Source organism: Erpetoichthys calabaricus, chromosome 2 (genome assembly GCF_900747795.2).
Source record: "Erpetoichthys calabaricus chromosome 2, fErpCal1.3, whole genome shotgun sequence".
Classification (NCBI taxonomy): Eukaryota; Metazoa; Chordata; class Cladistia; order Polypteriformes; family Polypteridae; genus Erpetoichthys; species Erpetoichthys calabaricus.
The window spans coordinates 43196841-43217767 of record NC_041395.2 but is presented as its reverse complement, the minus strand read 5'-3'; the positions used below and the strand labels follow the sequence as shown (position 1 = coordinate 43217767).

Below are 20927 nucleotides of genomic sequence, written 5' to 3'. Positions count from 1 at the left end.
GACTCGCCCCTCGCCCCAAACCTTTTTCTTTGATTCCTTTTCTTGTCTTGTACTTTCATAAATAGATCATAATCCACAAATAAACGTTCAGACAATTACAGCTGTATTATAGACATTCAGTGGTAAAAAAGAAGTACTTACATATATAAGTAAAATTAACTTGTAAAGTGTTCACACAGTATTATGATCTTCTGATTTGTAATAAATGTTGCAGATATTTTTTATTACAAAGAAAAGTGTAATATTCAGATAAGGTATCACTAGTTCAATAAGAATTTTTTTAGAGCTCCAACTTTCTTCATTTTTAAAAAGAAAAAAAAAAGGTAAGTACAAAAAAAACACACTGTTCTTAAAATAGACTATGATTTGTTGCTTCCATTGGATGATTCCAGGAAAATAACAGAATTATTTTACAGATTGAGTAATAGAAGCCATTTAACTAGGGCAAAGTTATTAATTTCAATTAATGAGATTTAATTTTTTTCTTTCCAGCTACCACAAAAACCACTATCCCAGTCATTTCTTCTCAATTAGCATGCTGTGTTTCAAGATCTTTTGTTACAAATATCCATCAGTTGGTTTTTCAGCGAACAAAAATGAAGGTAAAACTTTTGTTATAAATTATTTTTCATTCTCATTTCCTCTTCTAAACAGTATGCTGCTTTCCAAAACACTCATTTGTCCTAACATTGGATTTGTAATTTAATGATAAGATTTGGATCAAATTTACTACTTTTAAATCTGAGGACATAGTATTCTCTCAGAAAAAAAAAGTAGCTTGTTTTCTGCATTTTAGGGGTCAGCAGCTTAATCAAGTGGAAATCAAATACATCATAGTCTGGTTCACAAGTAAGAGTACACTCAGCAAAATGATTTGTTGTGAGAACCTGATTCAATTTTGTGTAAAACGTACATGTAAGTAATATGAGTAATTTAAACTCAGATGACTGTGTTTGATCTGACACTAACCAAATTAGTTGCTTTGACTTTACTTTTTTTTTTAAACCATAATAACTGAACAAAATTCAGATTTGTTGGTTGCATACACTCACATTGCATAGTAATTTTATATGAATTATGTAAGTCCAAATCACAAACTTTTGTTTTTTGAAACTATATTTCTATTTATTACTTAAAACTGTCAAATTATCTGATCTATAGATAACCAAAATGCCCATTCATATAATTATTAAAGTAGACTGCCAAATAACCAGTTACACCAGATAATGTCCTTAATATATTACACACATGCCCTTTATCGTACAGATAGGAAAAAATGTTCTTTTGATGTAGTATGTGCAATAGCTTTTACAGAATTTTAAACTTCCAAAAAACATTTTAATACAAATATTTAGCACCTAAAGTACTGTTGTGTATGATTTTTATCTTTCCCTGTTACTGTAAAAATGGCTGAAAATCACCAAAATCTGCAGTATGTTTACAAAAAGGTGGTCCCTTAGTGCAAATTAACTAAAGTTATGCTAATAAAGCATTTTTTACCAAGGAAAATAACTGAAACTGTACAAACATTCTACATTATATCTTAAAAATAGTCATCTATCTAAGCCCCCTTTTCCCAAGCAGAAAATGTAAAAAAAAATTACGTCTGTTGTATTGGAAAACTGTGCGCATACTCATTGTAGTTAAATCAACTAAAAGTAGCTGAGCAACAGCAAATATTCTTTTTTTTTGATGGTAACATAAACATATTTGTGAGTGGTGCTGGTATTTAAAGGAATGAAATTCATTAATATACATAAATTGTACTTTTAAGTATAACACACAAAGAAGTCATTTGTAGTTGTGTGAATTTCCCATTGGGATTAATAAAGTATCTATCTATCTATCTATCTATCTATCTATCTATCTATCTATCTATCTATCTATCTATCTATCTATCTATCTATCTATCTATCTATCTATCTATCTATCTATCTAGTTGAAATGGGATAGGTCAAATTTTGAAAACTGCTCATTTTGAGTGAATTCAATTTAATTTAGCTGTGTAATAGCAACATATACCAATAATTATTTCGTAGAAGGTTATTGCTATATTGACACATGAATCGGTGCAGTGGTGACAGTTTTGCAGATGATGTTGTGGTTAAGCTGGAGCTAAATACTTAGTTTGAGAAATGTGTTAAACACTTCTGTGAAGTGTAGTTCACTAACACTAACAAGGGTTTCAGCACTTTTTCATCACTTGACTAACCTTGTCTGTGATTGTGGAGTCATTATGTGCACTTCTGGTCATTTTAAAACACCATATACCGAGGCCATAAACATTTGTTCCTTGATTGACCCCCAAAATCTACATATATGCATTAACATGATTTAATTGGTCAGACCCATGGGTAAAGTGGCGACTGGCTCTGTATTTTCTGGCTGTGTTGACAGGACTGATAACCTTTTATTTGTTTATCAATGTTGTTATAGATTTGAGGCCCACATACAATTGTCTTCATTCTTGCAACACAAGGGTGCCCAGTATGATACTCTGAAAACACTCTGATGTAGCTTAGGTTGCACAATAACTCTATAATAACTCTAAATATGTCCCATATTTAACAAATTATTATACAGTCAGTTCATAGCACCTATTAAGAAAGGGACACAACTTATCTTTATTAGCAATGACTGTTGCCTTTAGTAACCGGATCTACTATTATAGACAAAATTATATCAGCTTGTATGATCTAAAAACATCAGTGGTAGTGTTTTCCTCTTGCTGTTATCAAACACCTTTACTGTATCTACATTGCACCTCTTATTCTCTTAGGCTTGTTGGTGTTGGGATGCCCTTGCAGATGGCAAGGCAGACAATGATGCTGAAAAAGTGCTTCCAAATCCTCTTATTTATAGAGTGCCTTGGTGATTGACTGTACAAGAATTATCAATAGTTGCATTAGCTGAAATTGGACAACTGAAAATTTCTAATGATACTGTCACTTAACTTTGAAGGTACATTTAGTTAAATACTACAACATGTTTACTAAAAGGTCCATCCATCCATCCATTATCCAACCCGCTGAATCCGAACACAGGGTCATGGGGGTCTGCTGGAGCCAATCCCAGCCAACACAGGGCACAAGGCAGGAAACGAACCCCGGGCAGGGTGCCAACCCACCGCAGTACATGCACACACCAAGCACACACTAGGGACAATTTAGAATCGCCAATCCACCTAACCTGCATGTCTTTGGACTGTGGGAGGAAACCGGAGTGCCCGGAGGAAACCCATGCAGACATGGGGAGAACATGCAAACTCCATGCAGGGAGGACCCGGGAAGCGAACCCAGGTCCCCTGGTCTCCCAACTGCGCCACCGTGCCTACTAAAAGGTCCCAATCACTTATTTCATATGTTTTTACAAGCATACACACACTGGTTAGTTTATCTGAGTTTGAATGTATACATTCTAATAGTTATAACACTTTTTAGTGTTTGTTCTTATATTTGCACATATACCAGTTTCATTCTGTTCATTTGCATACATCTCAATTTCCTATTCTTCTTGCAAAACATTTAGACATTTCTGAGAGTCATTGTCATATGCTTGATGACCAAACCTTATGTCCAAAAACATCTGTCTGTTAAACCTCTGTTCAAATATTTACAATTAAAAATAATGCTGTCTTCTCCTTATAATTAAATTAGATTAGATTAAATTAAATTAGATTAGATAGACTTTAATCATCCTGTGGGGAATTAAGATGCATACAGCAGCAGAAATATAAAAACAATTATACAGACTAACAGAAGAGATAATACAGTACAGTAAATAAATAAATAAAAATAAACCTAGCAAATGCATCGAGTGGAAGCATTGAATTGCCTGATATAAGCTCTACAGTACAGTTTTATTTACATAATTTATTCACTTAAAAGCTGTATCTTATGTAAATAACCATGTGACTGTAATATTAGTCCTCTCTTGGAAAAGAGTGTGTGATAAATCAAGCATAACTCATAAACATATCTTTCTCACTTCCAATCTCAAAGAGCAAAAAAACATAATGACAGAATATGAATTACAAAGTAGAAAACTATATATATATATATATATATATATATATATATATATATATATATATATATATTTATATATTTATATATATATATATATATATATATATATATATAGTGATGAAATAAGCTCACCAAACAAAGCATAAAGGTTTGGGGATTAGCTCCTTGTAATAATTTTGCTGGTCAAGATGATAGATTATGCAATTTATCAGACATTCGATGTTCTTGTTTCTGTCATCCTTTATATAACACAATACAACAAAATGGCTACAGGAAATGATTAAAACAGGAAGTGATGTCATCAATGATGGCCGGTCGTGATGTCATCACTGGGGGACCGGAAGTGACGTGGTAAGCAGGAGCCGGAAGTGTTATGGATGTTGAAATACGTTCGCTTTCTTTGTCTGTAAGGAAACTTATCGCAGGTAGTTCATTATTTTTCTTCTTTATTTCTGTAAGGTCAGAAAGAGAGGCATTAATACCATCATACACCCCCCCATCTGATAACCATTCACTCACCTCTGGGCCTTTTGATTGCCTCCTAAGCGCACGTGTGTGACAAATATATATATATATATATATATATATATATATATATATATATATATATATATATATATATATATATATATATATACACATATATATATATATATATATATATATATATATATATATATATATACCGTATTTTTCGCACCATAAGACGCACTTTTTTTCCCCAAAAGAAGGTTGGAAATGTCTGTGCGTCTTATGGAGCGAATATTGCATCACAGACCATGATGTGTATTACCTGACAAAAGTCGACATCCAGGGGTAGAGGGCGACAAAACTCACTGTTACGTTACAGGCATACCCTCTGTGCTTGGAGGAATGTTAGACTCATTGACTCGGCATCTAATCCTTGCGTGTGCGTGAGTTGCAAAATCTAAACAAATATAAACAAAGGCAAGATAGCATCTACATCTCATGAGGGAGTGAAGTGAGTGCAGAAAACAAAATACTCAGTATTATCACTGAGTTGGACTCTGGACTCGATAGATTACCAGCCGCTGGACTACTTCAGGCTGTTCTTTCCTGAAGCTGCCTTTCAGCTACTGTCAGACGAGACAAACAGGTATGCAGAGCAATTTTTTGAATCGAGGGCTGTGCTTGCACCGCATTCTTATTTTTCAAACTGGAAACCCACAACAAAACACGAGATGAAGGGCTTTGTGGCATTACAAATATAGATGGGACTAGACTGGCGATATAACTTCAGGGAGCATTGGTCCAAACGTGATTTGTCCCCGGGTGGCTTTGGACAGGTTATGTCGCGTGATGATAGGTATGTGGTGCTGCAAAGTGATTGTGAGGAACTGAGCTTAATAAATTCTGACACTAGTGATGAGGAGTTCTTGGGGTTTCCATAAAACTAGAAGAGTGCTTGAACCTTAAAGTCTCTCCTTATTTGTTAATGACAGTGATGATGTTTCTTAATACCGCTGTTGAATTTACATGGTTGAAATATTATTCTGATATATTTTATTAAACATATTAGTGCACCATTTGGTTCAGAATGTTTTTTTTCTTGTTTTCCTCCTCTAAACCTAGGTGTGTCTAATGGTCAGGTGCATCTTATGGTGCAAAAAATACGGTATATATATATATATATATATATATATATATATATATATATATATATATTTATATATATATATATATATATATATATATATATATATATATATATATATATATATATATATATATAGTGGAATATGACCCGGACACTCTCCAAGAGAGTTTAGAAACTTCACAATAGTGACTTTGCTTTTTCTTGAATGAGTGGCGTACTAATAGGAATGTTTCTTGAATGAGCATCACTGAACCACATAAAAACTGCTTTTTCAATGTCTTCAAATGCAGCAGTTCACATACGTTTGTAACCCAAAACTTTTCTTCTTTTTTTGCTCGGTCTTTCAAGAAAGTTGACAGTGTCGATGGCGAAATTCCGAATTCACTGGCAACATCTTTTTCCTTTTTGCCAGAATTGAAAGCAGCAAAACATTTCAAGTTTTTTTTCTAATGTGAACTGTTGTCATTTTCACATGTCTGCCATTTCTGTAGGAGGATGACAATGAGTTAAATTCCAATAAATGTTTTTCAAATGTTGACGAGCAATAAGCAAAAGGTATCACTGAAAACCACAGAAAAGAAAAAACAGTAAAAAAAACAGTACGAGGAAAGTTCGAAGAAAGAAAAAAAATTACAGTGTTTCTGTTTGGGGATCATTGTGCACAACTGAGTTGCAACCACAGAACTAACTGCTCTGTGGATGATTCATTCAGGCATTTCAAGGTCTTTTGGGCACTTCATTGTAATGAAAGTATCTGCTGAATGCATTTCGTAGTAATGCGATTTTTATAGACCATAAATATAGTTTGTTGTAATGAAAATTTTGTTGTAAAGATATTTGTTGTAACAGAATTTTACCTATATATATATATAACATTTTATTGAATTTATTCAAAGCAATTAAGATTCTATACAAGAGATTCAAACTTGACAAAACTAAGTTCAAGTCAAATCACCCCCCACCTATGAGAAAGACAGCTAGGCCGGCAGACAGAGTAAAGCTTTTTTTTAGGAAAAAAAAAATAAAAAGGGAAGAAAATCCTTTTCCCCAATTTAAATGCTTATTCTAAAATGTTATCGATGACATCCTGCCAGGTTTTAAAAAAGTTATGCACAGATCTTTTGAGTGAGAATTTGATTTTTTTCAATTTCAAACAGTATATAACATTAGTTACCCTCTGAATTAAAAGAGGTGAGTTAGGATTCTTCCACTTGAGCAAGATAAGTCTATGTGCCAATAGTTAAGTAAAGGCAATTACAGTTTATTTCTCCTTGTCCTAATTTGGAAGTAGTGAAAGAATTGAGTTGATGGAAAGTTAAATTTGGAGTGTAGTTGTTTGTAGGATGTGAAGGCTAGAGATCTGCACTGGCATTCGGAAGGTTGCCGGTTCAAATCCCGTAAAATGCCTAAAGGGACTCTGCTCTGTTGGGCCCTTGAGCAAGGCCCTTAACCTGCAATTGCTGAGCGCTTTGAGTAGTGAGAAAAGCGCGATATAAATGCAAAGAATTATTATTAAGACGTTATCTACTGAAAGTACAAATCTCTAAGTGATTTAATCCTGTATGTTTTCCAGAAATTAATAGCTGTGTTTGTCTGAGAGGGTGGAAAAGGTGGTTATTGTGCAGAGGTGCGACAGATAAAAGCTTCTCTATCTTAAAATACTTCCTACATTGGTTCCATAGTCTGAGTGAATGAAGCACAATTGGGTTGTCAGTATATTGGCGATACTGGAGTACAAAGCTAGGAATATAAAGAAGTACTGCTGTTTTTATTTCTATTGTTGACCAAGGCTGTGTCTGTTCATCTATTTGTGTCAATGTCCAGTGTGATGGACGACCGGCTACAGACTCCGGTCGCCACCCCCAGGCCGCTAGGAGGAGCCCTCTGGACAGCATGATGGTGCCCCGAGTTCCAGCAGGGCCTCATGGACTTTGTAGTTTATATACACAGCCCTGCTGGATACCTTGGGGGCCACCAGGAGTTGCTGTAGTGGGGCTAGTGGGCCCTTGTGTGCCCTATTAACTCAGGAGTGCGTCATCACGTGACCGGAAGGAACGACGTGCTCCCGGGATGAAGAAAAGGACTGTTTACCCTGACCCGGAAGGAAATGGACTTCTGGGTTTTGCCAGGAACCATTTCCGGGTCAGCGGATATAAAAGGACTATGGGAAAGCCCAGACACTGAGCTGAGCTGGGAGGTAGGAGGGCGAAGTGTCTGGGAGTGGAGGATTGTATTGTTTATTGTGAGAGAATTGTTATATGAGTAGTGTGGTGGAAAGGGTGCTTTGTGCACGGTACTAGAAGAAAAATAAAGAGTCTTGTGCTTTTACTTCGTGTTTGGAGTGGTACCTGAGGGTTCAAGAGGTGGACAAATACTCTATCTGTTACACCAGGTTTTCATAGCTTGTATGTTTGCTGCACAGTAATAAAATTGAAAGTTAGGTAGAGCCATGCCACCTTCTGCCTTAGGTATTGTAGGGTCGCCCTTTTGATGTGTGGATGTTTTGAATTCCAAATAAATGAGGTTATGATTGAATATAACTTCTTAAAAAATATTTATTGATGTATATTGGAATGCTTTGAAATAGAAAAAGAAGCTGAGGAAAGATATTCAACTTGACAGTGTTAATTCTTCCAGCTAAAGTGAGATAAAGGGTAGACCATCTATGCAAGAAACAATACTAAAAACAAAACCACTTCTAAGCAGATTTTAGTTAGTGATGTGCTAAGTTTAACCATGTTTTGTTTAGAGCACAAAATTTCAGTTATCTTTAAGTTTAATTTTGAACAGCATTGTTAGTTTGTATTAATCTTGCAGAAGCAGAACATTTCAAATCTAAGACTGAACTGCAGGTTTTTAGAAATAGCAGAGTATAGACTTTAAAGCCTAGAAAGAGGGTCACTCAGAAGCAATAAGCTTTTCACCAAGAAGGAAACTGTAGTCAAATGCTGTAATTGACCCCCACTGATTCCTGTATAGAGCAACTACTATTCATGTATTACAATTTTTGTTATAACTGATACAATGGAGTATTATATCACTGTCAAAAATGAAAAGATTCCTTTAATTATAATAATTAGTTTTTTAAATTTTAAATTAAAATTCTTATGATTGTTGATGTGAGGGAAATACAATGATGTAGTGCTAAGCACTTTGACTCATACTTCCAGGAATCTACATTCAGTTCTGAGTACAGAGTCAGCACATTTGCCTTGTGTTTATAGGTATTTTCTTTTGAATTGGTCTTGCATGAATGTCAATGTGTGCCTGTGTGTAATTTTCCTGTCTTTCCATAAAAAGGAAAAGATGGATCAGTATTTTTATCTCTGATATACTCTATGAATCATATTTTTTATTGCTCTGACAAATCTTTTTAGTTACATACCATTAGTGAATATCAGGATATCAACAGAAGCTAGTGACATATGTGTTGTATTTTTTCCTTCTAGGCAAAAGGTGTCTGCAGACTATAAGAAAAAAATTCTTGGAAGGAATTTTCAGTTATAGAATGGAATTAAGGTATGTGAACAAACAGTTGCGAAATGTGCCCAGGACTGAATCCTAATACAATTTGGAGTTTTGCTTCATATACATAGTCATTAGCACTGAGATTAGTTTATTTCGGAAATATATAGTTGGTTCACTGTTTTAACAATATCATGCTCCTCTAAAAACATCAGATAATAAATAGAGCACCTTTTAAAATTTCTGAAGCATATTTTTTTTGTATGTTCATGCTATACCTTGGATATTACTGAGTTACCTGTACAAAAGTAGCATCCAAAAAGAAAACATTTCCTGATGTGAAACAACTGATTCTGCTTTGGAGATGTAGTGATCAGCTCCAGAATGGATCATGTATGGCCAGGTAAAAGCTGAACTGTAAAATCAGAACTTATAATTATTATAATGTAGTTTTGATTGAATTTTGTTTCATGGTATTTTATGTTCCTTTTTGAAAAGTTTCTTTACTTTTAAGGGTTTCCGGTCAATTGAAACAATTTTTACTGTTATTTTTGCGTAAAAAAATTATTTCTAAACATTTTTTTTTTTGCTTTTCTCTGCTGCCACACTGATTTTATACTCATTGTTATATTGTAATTACAATTGTAACTATGCTCAGTCATATGTGAATCTGACATTATCAATGCAATGATTTTCTCTCTATCTGAGATTATGGATAAATCCTTAAAGACTTAGGTGTTATTGTAATTATTCTCTCTCAAGTTTAAGAACTTAAGATTTTGGGTTTCATTTTGAGTTTGGCTGCTTTTAGGTTTGTCTTCCTGGTTAGGATCTTTTGCATGAACTTGGCTATGTCTCATCTTCTGGTCTGTTCTCATAAAATGCTGTCGGTACAATAATAGTCAATAGCTCACTACACAGTTGATCCTGAAGTTGTGATTTCTTGTGTTGTTCCAGGAGACAGCAGCTAGATCAAATAATTCAGGTTGTGCATGCCATTGGTTTTAGACATTGCGTAGATTATTTCCTACTTGTGTCAGTATTTTGCTGCTCTTAAGTATGCTTTGTTGTTTATGGTTCATTTCAAATGCTAATTTTTGCCTTTTTGCATGCACCATTTTGCACATAAGCAGATGGAGAAACCAGTTTTTGTCATATATTTGTGAAAGTAAGAGTAGATTTCTTACTTGTGAAAAACAAGGAAAATCTAGGATTTTGAAAGGTAATACACAAAGATAACTACCACTTGGGTGAACAAGTATTGTTTAAAAGGGTGAAAGAATTGCAAAAAAAAGTAAAAGTAACGTAAGGAAAGAGGAAAATCTAGTGATAGAAATGTAAAAGAAAAATAAAGTGCAGCACATAGTAAAGCTAATATAAAATAAAAAGAAAAAAAACTTGGAGCAAAATTTTCCTAAACTGGTTTGACTTTGGCATTTATCTTTATTTGAGTTCTTCTTTTTCCTTGAGATATTTACTGCAGAGTAAGATTGTGATGCCCTTCCTAAAAACCTACCTGTACCTCATAGTGTGGAACTGAGAACAGCTAAGTAGGGGATGACCCTTTAGGGCTATGCTATCAGTGGCGAAGGTCCATGGACTGAAGTACGACCTTGAGTACTACGCAAGGTGGACAGGATTAGCAGGAATCTGGAACCCTGAAAATAACTAGCTACGCAGGGGGTAGGTGTTGGAAGGATGCCTAAGATTGTAAGAGATCATCATGATCCACCGGCTTCCTTACCCTACCAGGAGAGCGCTGGACACATAAGAATAATAATACTTTGTTACATTGATATAGTGGTGTTCTCAGTATTCAAAGCGCTATCCACACAGGGAGGAACCGGGAATCGAACCACTTTATACTTTTATTGGTATTGAATTATGAATTGTGGAATTGCAACGACTAATTTAGAAAACATGGAGGGTGCAGAGTAAATGCGCTCTCTCTGCTCTCTCTTGCCACTATAAATGTAACATTCTTTCTCAGCCAAATATGTACCTTACATGTGTGTGTAAAGAATGCTGATGAGATATGAAACATAACCAGTAGTCAATGTGCATGCTGCCACCTGAATAGTGAATAAGCTACTGTTTTGGGTTCATATATTTGTAAATCTGACTTTGAAGGAGTCAGTGCCTCACCAGAGATGAACCTCACCACACGTCACTGTATATAAAATCCAACGTCTGTCTATATGTCTGTAAGTTTTTCAGAAGAGAACTACTTAACGGATTTAGATCAGGTATTTTTCTGTAATTTGTTTGAACATTCTGGATGATTTTGCGACTTCTGTCATCGCGCCAAGTATCATTGTTCACTTGCGGTACCAATTTATTTGTGCGAATCAGAGAGAGATGTAGCATGCTGTGGGGAAGGGGAAGGGGGATGTGACCCTCCTCACTCAGACTTCAGCCTCGTAGCGTACCTTACCTCTGCTTAGCAACCGAACAAGAGAACTACTTAATGGATTTAGATTGGGTTTTTATCTATAATATGCTTTAACATTCCAGTTGATTTTGCAACTTCTCTCATCGCACTAAGTATCATAGTTTGCTTGCAGGAGAGATTTATTTGTGCTAATCCGAAACAGAAGCTGCGGACTGAGGGGAGGGGGAGACGAAACGTCAGGAGTGGGGAGTTGGGCAGGGCCCTCCTCACTCAATGTGCCAGCCACTGTTCAAATCGGTCTACCTCTGACCACATTTTGGAGTGTACCTTGCCTCCATTTAGCTAGCATTTCCTGTTTGTTTATTCATTTTTAAAGTTGGTCCTGTTTCACTACTATGTGGGTGGAGCCACGGGGGATGGCTAGTCCTTTATAAATATTAAACTTATATACAAAATTCTTTTTCCTTTCATTTAAGATTTACTATGCTTCTTCTGTAAAAATATACCTTAATTCAAATACTGTTGTCATTTTTTGTATTACTTTGGCTCTTACAGGCACCTTCATTTAAAAGATTAACTTTTTACCTGGAGTGTGTCTTTTTGTTATTATTTAGTTTGATTACTACTGATGACATACTTGACTTTGTAAAAGTATATATACATATAAGATTTTTTTTAACAATTTTGCCAAAATAATTTTAACAGGTTACATTTTAATTAAATTAAAAGAATACCTAATAATTGTACCAAAACTGAGTTTACTAGTAATTGGTTAAGACGAAACTCAATCAAGTAGGTTCAGAGATTTACTAGATTTGCAAAGTTTTCTTTTGTATATTATTTCAGTAGAATGATCTTAATCCCTATTTACAGATCAGTGAAAAACTCAGTTCACATGTTTGAGTTCTTTTCTTCAATCAGTTCAACTAATTTTTTTATTGACATAATTATAAGAGTATGGTCAGCAGGGGGCGCTGCAACTTCCCAAACTCCCAACACACCGTCTCAGACATAGGTTTACTATTTACAAAGGGTTTTATTTTGGAGTGAAACTCTTACAAGGAATAGTTTCCCACACCACCACCACCACAACAGTCAGAAATGCTCTGTTTCTTCAGCTGTCTGTCTCCATCTCCTTTGCTCCTATTACAAGCTTTGTCCTCAACACCCCCGACTTTGGCTGTCCAATCGAGAGGTGCTTTTCTTTTTATGTAACACCCAGAACCACTTCTAGTGTCCCTATACTGTGGCTTTGAAGCACTTTCAGGTGGTTGGAGCCCTGACACAGCAGGACTTGCCAGTCCCCTCAGTGCCCCCTGTTTGCACCCAACAGGGCTGAAATGACAAACTCCAATTCCCAAGATGCCATGTGGGAATCCATGGTGATGCACAATCCAGGGAAGCTGCTATTTAGGATTCTGGGGGAGAAAATGCCCTGCGCAAACTGTCTACCTCTGTCCTTCCATGATGTGGGCATCCCGGCCCCCGTTAAGGTGCTCAGTACAGCTCCAGCCAGGTCGCTTGTCCTCATGTGGCACCCTTCACAAGAGTTAGTTTCAAAAGTATTTTTGTCAGTTTGATAACGTTTCTTCTGTTAAACTGTCTGAAGCTGTGTTATTCTATTTCCTTTTCTTTAGGTAAATGTTTTAGAGGGATACATCACTCTTAATCCCTTCTTTTGGACACTCATCCGGGCTAACTGCATATTGTTCCTTGCTATCATTAATTTTAGCATTAGTTATCCTCTCTTCTGAATTTTAATGAGGTCATATTTCACTAATTTCTGGACATTGCAGACTATCTGAATACTTTTTGCTTATTTTACTGCTGTTTCAGGTAGCTTGCTATCCTTATAAGGACTACTTATGCACTGCATTGCTTTTATCAGACTAGAGTCCTGTTTGTGTAACTGTGACAGCTTCCTTGTTTTTATTGGCTCTTCCTATAGTGGGCGCTGAAGTTACTCATTCAAATAATGAATAGTCAGGTCATACTGACATAACATACTGTTCTTCTTTCCTTCTTTATTCTGCTGATACAATATTCTGAAGTCTGTAAATGATCAAAAGGTTTCATGCAAGTCTTTTGCAACCAGTAATCATTCGCAGTAGACCTTTGCCTTCAACTTCTTTGAATGTTTTCACTGATTTGCCTGTGTTTATTTCATATATTGCAGTACTCAACTTTAAATTACTTTGGTTGTGTTTACTGGTGGTATTTGAGGGAGACATTGTTTATAACAGTAAATGTTTTGTATATTATGATTTTTACTAAATTATGTGTATAATTTTAGTCTTGTATTTGGATATTTATTGCAGTTATTTTGATTATTTAAGTAAAGATAAACATTTTTTTCCTTAAACTTTGGGTACATCGCTATTATATGTTGGGGAACAAGAGATCAAATACCATAAAGTATGTAAGGATAGGAAAGTGAATAGTAAAGATACAATCTGTGTGAATGTTGGATGTTTAGACACCATTATTAATGAACTTGAAGCCCTGCTCACTGTTTATCAAAATGGGGGCAGGGGTTACATACATGATGTGTTCTACCTATTTAGAATTTTATTTTTTATTGTTGACGTGCACAATCCTTATGAATGAGGCATGCTGCCTTTTGACACTATGTACAACATGTTCTGTTCCTTTCGTTTGTTAAAATAACATGGTTGTTTTATGATGTAGAACTAACTGACAATTTAGTGTGAATTTCCCCTTGGGATTAATAAAGTATCTATCTATCTATCTATCTATCTATCTATCTATCTATCTATCTATCTATCTATCTATCTATCTATCTATCTATCTATCTATCTATCTATCTATCTATCTATCTATCTATCTATCTATTAAATATGTAAATCTTCTTTTTTAATATTACCTTGTAGGTTTTGCACATTACCTTGTAGGCTGTGCATTCTTCCTTATTTCTTGGACATGGATATCTACATTTGGTTCTGCTCTTATATGTTCTGTTACAAGATTTATCAGTGTCTTGGTATATTCCCGCCAGATTACAAAAATAAAGGTAAATATTTTAAATGTAGTATATTAGTGGACTTCACTCTAATTTCTGTCCTACATATCCTGTTCCTTTTTTGGAGATTTATTCTATATCTGTTTATTTTACCATTAAATTTGTTTACAGTGGAATCACAATCAAAAAGTGTGCCTGTTTCATTGCCCACATGGTGGATGTATTTTCCAGCATTAAGATTATCTGGTGAGTTAAATCATTGATCCTACTGATCCATAAAAGAACTTTTTTTGTTTTGTGTGTAATTTGATTTGTTTTGCAGTGGATCTCCTTTTTACCTGTTGTAAAAATTAGTTCTTTGTACTATCAAGGGTATTCCTTCTTATAAGAGAGCTGTGCATGTGGCTGAGTTAGCAGAGTGCAGGGAAAATAAGTCTGTGCAGAGAGATCTACACTGTCAGCGAGAGAACACTTCTATGGGGTTCAGGATGTTAAGGTGAGGTAGACTCTGCCATGTGTGCCCCAAATGTAAAACAGGAAAATTGAGTCTGACCCCTTAAATAAGAACTGGAGAAAATCTGAGTACTGAGAAGGCCATTAGACCATTTTTTGGCTGTGAGGGCGGGGGCTGAAAAACCAGATCCCTGTACTGGACTTTTCACTACTCATTTGAATTTTATAATTTTTATATTTTGTAAATACCTGCTTGGGCCTGAATGTAGTTGGCAACATCAATCATATTCTCCTTTATGTGGTTTAATGTTTGGAATTTTGTAAATAATTGTTTTTGATACTCTATGTAATGCTATGAAAAAATGTTGTCACTACCCAATATATTGCCTTTGCTTATATTTTTTTACTGATGAACTGGAATGAGTGGAGTCAGGATACTTGAAAGAAGGTAAAAAAATGGGAAACAGATAAGTGACTTTTGTAGCCTGTAAATTCTTCCCTTGTGTACAATTAAAATTCTTCCAAGTTGTTGTGAACCTTGGATCCTTGAAATTCAAAAGCAGATTTCAAATACAAAATTTGGTTTCAAAAACTCAAACATGTCCTTGAAACAAAACTTAGGTCTTCACCTAGGAACATAAAGCAAGTCTGAGCTACACAATCGACTTCAAAGTAACAAGCGTCCTTTTTCATTTCAGATTAGCTAAAGGCACTTTTAATTATTTCTATCTAGGTATGGGCTACAGAAAGAATTTCCAAACTCAGCAGCAACCCCCTGAAAGCTTTACAGTCAAGGTGAAATGCTTTAATGAAGGTATGTATAGATAGATAGATAGATAGATAGATAGATAGATAGATAGATAGATAGATAGATAGATAGATAGATAGATAGATAGATAGATAGATAGATAGATAGATAGATAGATAGATAGATAGTGCAGTTTGCATTTTTCCTTTGTACCTTCCCTGCACATTTTATTGATAATTTTTCTGTATTCTTAAATATTTGAAGAATGTGTCTTAGTGAAGAAATGTATTTATTTCACTTTGTTGGACCCCTTTCATCTTTTTGACTTGGTGAGGCCCAGGTCTTGATAGTTGACATAAAATGGTAACCATGTCTTTGTGCTTTAGTCTAACTTGTACGTTCTCTACACCTTTCATGGCAATCCATTTACAAACAGTACTTGTAATGATTCCAGTCTTCCTTACTTTTATTTTGGAGGAGTCTGTGAGTTTCCAAGAGCCTTGCTTTGGTGACTTTATCCTCTTCAACAACTGATTTAATTAAGAGCTTTAAGTGGTTGGAGTGACAGTAAAGTTCAATCTGCATAAAGCTGGGAAGGATCTGTAGTCATCTACACAGATGTGTGATCCAAAACATGTGTGTCATCTAGGCCAACTACACCACCTAGTGATGATACAATGAGCACTAGGACTCCACTACATCAAAATGTTTTCTTTTTTACTACTAACCAGGTTCTTTTTCAGGTTCCACACACTATGGATTCCCATGTACAATCTTCAGAAAAAAACAAAATATTAAAAAAAAACATAAAGACTGGCAAAAATGTCCAACACGATTTGAGGCTGAAACTGCTACAGTTACTCCTGCTACTTCCACACTGGCATCAGGTTCACCAATCTGTGAAGAGAAAAAACATCTCCTTGAAAAACTGGAAAGAGCCCTCCATACACAAAGAACCTTCCACCACTATCCATGTTCAGGTTCCTACTTCATGATGTACTTCACTTAAATTAGAAGCTGCCAGGCAGGTTTCACTGAAATTCTTCTCCAGCCAGGTTCCACTTCAGTCCTCTCCACCGCCTAGCACCTAGGGATAGCGCAAGAAAATCTCCAAGCCTCTTGAATTCTTGGTAAATCAGGGTCCAACCCATTGTAGGTCATCTTGTCAACCAAAGTCCTTTTCTCAATAAAAACTCAATTTAGGTCATGCAAGATTGTCTAGTTTCAGTATGTACAAAGGTATAAAATCTTAATAGCTAAAACATTAAGATGAAAACTAAAACAGTATAAAAAATCAAGCACCCTAGCACCACTCCAAATTCTCTATACTTCTCAACCCTTCAGCCTCATCTTCTGGTCTCCTTTTCCATCCTCCTGCTCAGATGTTATTTATTACCCTAACCCATTAAGAATTAATCCATTAATTAACTAATTAAATAGAAATAACACTTAGAGATAAAAAACACATGCAATATGGTTAACTGTGTATTAAAGAAAAAAATCTAATGTAAAACAAACCTGAATACTCTTAGTACAAATGAAGTAATTCAAACAATTGACAAACTGTGATTCACTCAATTTAAACACTAAAAACTTAGTCTGGTGACAGATTCCTGTTTATAGCCCTCTCCATGCTCTCTATGACTGAGATCAGAATGTCATAAAACATCAACAACCACAGTATTCTTGGCAGAGGAGCAAACTGATAAATCCAAACCCTGCATTTCCCTGATAAGTCTGATGAGCCATTCAATTTCAGATTTTGCTAAATTTGAACCTTGATTTGTTCAGTGCTTGTCTTATTGTCCAGAGATGCATCACACCATTTTCTCAGGTATTTAATAGGATGGAACATCTTCCCCTAGGATTTGTAGGCACATCAGTTGTTTGGATTTCTTTGAGTTGCATTACACAACAAGCCCACATTGCTACCTCATCTGCAGCTGCCAAGTTTTGTCATACTTAAATTAAAAACAGCATTTTATGCATGGTTTGGATAAATCTGAAACAGGCAAGATTGCAAATTTAAGAGTGGCTATCAAAATCTGATATATTTTTTTCCAAAATACATGCTTGCAGACCTGAAATATTACATCTGAAAAAAGCTGAAGAGAAATAAAACTTACCATATGTACATGTGGTCTTTTAACAGATTGTGAAACATACAAGCTGCCAATAATATCATATTTTCATGATGCCTTCTTAGATTGTGGACTCTTTAAAAATAAATGGCTTTCTTTGTGAATATTAATGGCTCAATTACTTTTGAAAAGCATTAATGAATTCTCTAAAGCCTTGCTACTCAATCCATGGCTGTTGTTGCTGCTGATTTTATTCCAATTTCGGTAACAATTAACAAAAACTCCTGTCTTAGCTAAATACTATATAATACTACTCCCCAGTTCACACATTTAGCAATTTTTTCCAGGAACTTATAATAGAACTTACTCATTTCTTTTAGGAATGAAATACATTTGACTAACTTTTCTAGGTCATACCATTTTGCTCTTTAAGGCATAACTTTTTAATAAGTATATAGGTGAATATGTGACTGATGTGGGTCTTCCTTTAGCATTCATTATAATGAGACTGAGTATCATCTTTTTTCTTAATTGCCACTATTTCAAAAAACTTCACACTTATTGTTTACAAATGGGGATGAACATAACATAGGTGAACTGGTCAGCACTGCTGTTTCATGAACTCTAATTCAAAGCCTAATCGGTATCTATGTTAATTGTTTATTTTTTAAATTTTTGAGTGATGTTCAGGTTTGGGCTGAGTGATAAGGAAAAAAATTTTATCACAATATTTTTTTTTTCATATCAGTCAATATTGAAATTTATATCACAATATAAATCAAATCACGATTTCTGCCAAGCTTAAAGGTTCCTTTTTACTCCTGAATGAGATGTGATAATATCATAAGATTAATTTTGGTTTAAATATTATTTATTTTCTGTCAGAAGCTGAACATGACAAATGTACTATAGAACATTATACAACTATATTTTAAATAAATAAAATAGGTATATATAATCAGTGGCGTAGCAAGGGTTTTTGTCTTCCGGGGTGGTCTTTGAGTTTGCTACCTCTTCCCTTACAAAATAAAACGTAATACATATCATACAAAAAATTAAAATGACAATAATTTTAACTACATTTGAAATTATTAATTACAATTACAATCAAAAATCTATAATCTACAACTATTCAAACAGTAATTCTACAATACTACTTTTCTTTGCTTTTATGTTGGCAAAATCGTTGATGACATTGTTAAAGTTGATTCCGTTTATCAGTTCGTGATCTATGGAAAGTATAGCAACGTTTCTTAAAAGCAAAGTACTCATTAAAGATCTTAAGTAATTTTTTTTATAAATTTCAGTTTGGAGAAACTTCTCTTATAGCTAGCAACACAAATACCAATTGATGAAGAACTACTTGAGCTACTCTCATTATCATTGTCTTTGAGCATTGTCTGTCAAAACATGGATGGAATGAGTACTATCGACTTCTATCATGTGTTATACCATGACTTCTACCATGTCTTATATTTCTATCGAGGAAAAGTTATTTTGCAATAATTATCTTTACTGTTTTATTGCCCTGCTCAAGTTCAGGTTAGGTTAATTGGCAATTCACAGTTGTCCCTCTGAGCATGTAAAATGGCCCTGTGATGGGATGACATCAATCCTTCAGCTGTTTTTCGTTTTGCATACAGTGCTGCAACAGTAGACTCCAAACTCCTTGCCATTGAACCGGATTAAGTTGGTATGATGATGCCATGTTATCATTCTGACTGAATACCTTGTTTAATGAGCTAACGTTGTTGTATTTTCCTTATATAGAAGAAAATGCTTTTGTGTTTGGAGGCAGTATCTTTATATATACTGTAATATACTACCATGGCTGTTCGTTTGTCTGTCCAGAATTTTACATCACCTGTAGCTAGCAAACCGTTTGAACTATTGACCTAAAATTTGGTACACATATACTACGGGACCTCTACTGTCCGCTTACCGGGTGATGGTTAACCTCCAAAGTTATTCCTCTTTTTATTTGAATTTTATTTATTGTAGAATCAACTCTCGGCAGGGGCCAGCAGGGCGGCTCTGCGGCATATACGTACGGGCGCCGTTCTCATCCCAACCACCTTCGCCGTCACTTCCTCTACGTCTTCATATCTTAAATCATTCTTGAGGCAGATTGAAGACTTAAGTGCCAGCTTAAGTGAAAAATTAAAGAAAGCATACTAAGTAATTGCAACACTGACTGAATCAGTTTTAACACAAAAAGATGCCAACGAAAGAAGAGAAGAAGCAGGCCGCTAGGGTGGAGAAAAGAAGAACTGCTCAGGAAGCAGAAAGTGAATCAACTTCTGAGCAAATGAATGCTAAAGGTTCAGAGACAGAGTATGAAAACTAGAAATTTTCAAGTCAAGTGTATTCACTGCACATTATCGTTCAGTGTGCCATTACTGGTGGCATTATAATTTGTGTCAATTTTAACTGAACTTGGAATGAATCATTTTTGAATCACGGTATAAACATGTTGAGCAGCTAATTATTTTTAATCCACATGTATCTCTCCATCTGTGTCAGTGTTTTGAAATGGTGGTGTGACAATGTGAACTTTTAAGACATCGCACAGCCCTAGTATGCAGGCGATTATTTGCATTATGCAAATGTGGAAGATTTATCAGTGTCTTGGTATATTCCTGCCAGATTACAAAAATAAAGGTAAACATTTTAAATGTAGTATATTAGTGGACTTCACTCTAATTTCTGTCCTACATATCCTGTTCTTTTTTTGGAGATTTATTCTATATCTGTTTATTTTACCATTAAATTTGTTTACAGTGGAATCACAATCAAAAAGTGTGCCTGTTTCATTGACCACATGGTGGATGTATTTTCCAGCATTAAGATTATCTGGTGAGTTAAATCATTGATCCTACTGGTCCATAAAATAATTTTTTTGTTTTGTGTGTAATTTGACTTGTTTTTCAGTGGATCTCCTTTTTAACTGTTGTAAAAATTAGTTCTTTGTACTATCAAGGGTATTCCTTCTTATAAGAGAGCTGTGCATGTGGCTGAGATAGCAGAGTGCAGGGAAAATTAGTCTGTGCAGAGAGATCTACACTGTCAGCGAGAGAACACTTCTATGGGGTTCAGGATGTTAAGGTGTGGTAGACTCTGTCATGTGTGCCCCGAATGTGAAACAGGAAAATTGAGTCTGAC

The 20927-nt window shown here is 35.0% G+C and overlaps 1 protein-coding gene across 21 annotated transcripts in view; it reads left to right on the top strand.

Moving 5' to 3' along the window:
- The window catches only part of LOC114669639 (E3 ubiquitin-protein ligase TRIM39-like), a 117008-nt gene that overhangs the window by 9500 nt on the left and 86581 nt on the right, over window positions 1-20927 (top strand). For 17 of the 21 annotated variants that reach the window (XM_051922396.1, XM_051922393.1, XM_051922392.1 and 14 more), the window contains exons 2-7: window positions 493-602; window positions 9096-9165; window positions 14395-14534; window positions 14655-14729; window positions 15670-15750; window positions 20547-20621. In XM_051922396.1, coding sequence (XP_051778356.1) covers window positions 493-602; window positions 9096-9165; window positions 14395-14534; window positions 14655-14729; window positions 15670-15750; window positions 20547-20621 — 551 coding nt within the window. The remainder of the gene's footprint in view (window positions 1-492; window positions 603-9095; window positions 9166-14394; window positions 14535-14654; window positions 14730-15669; window positions 15751-20546; window positions 20622-20927) is intronic. The other 4 variants (XM_051922398.1, XM_051922397.1, XM_051922395.1 and 1 more) reach the window with 2 other exon arrangements.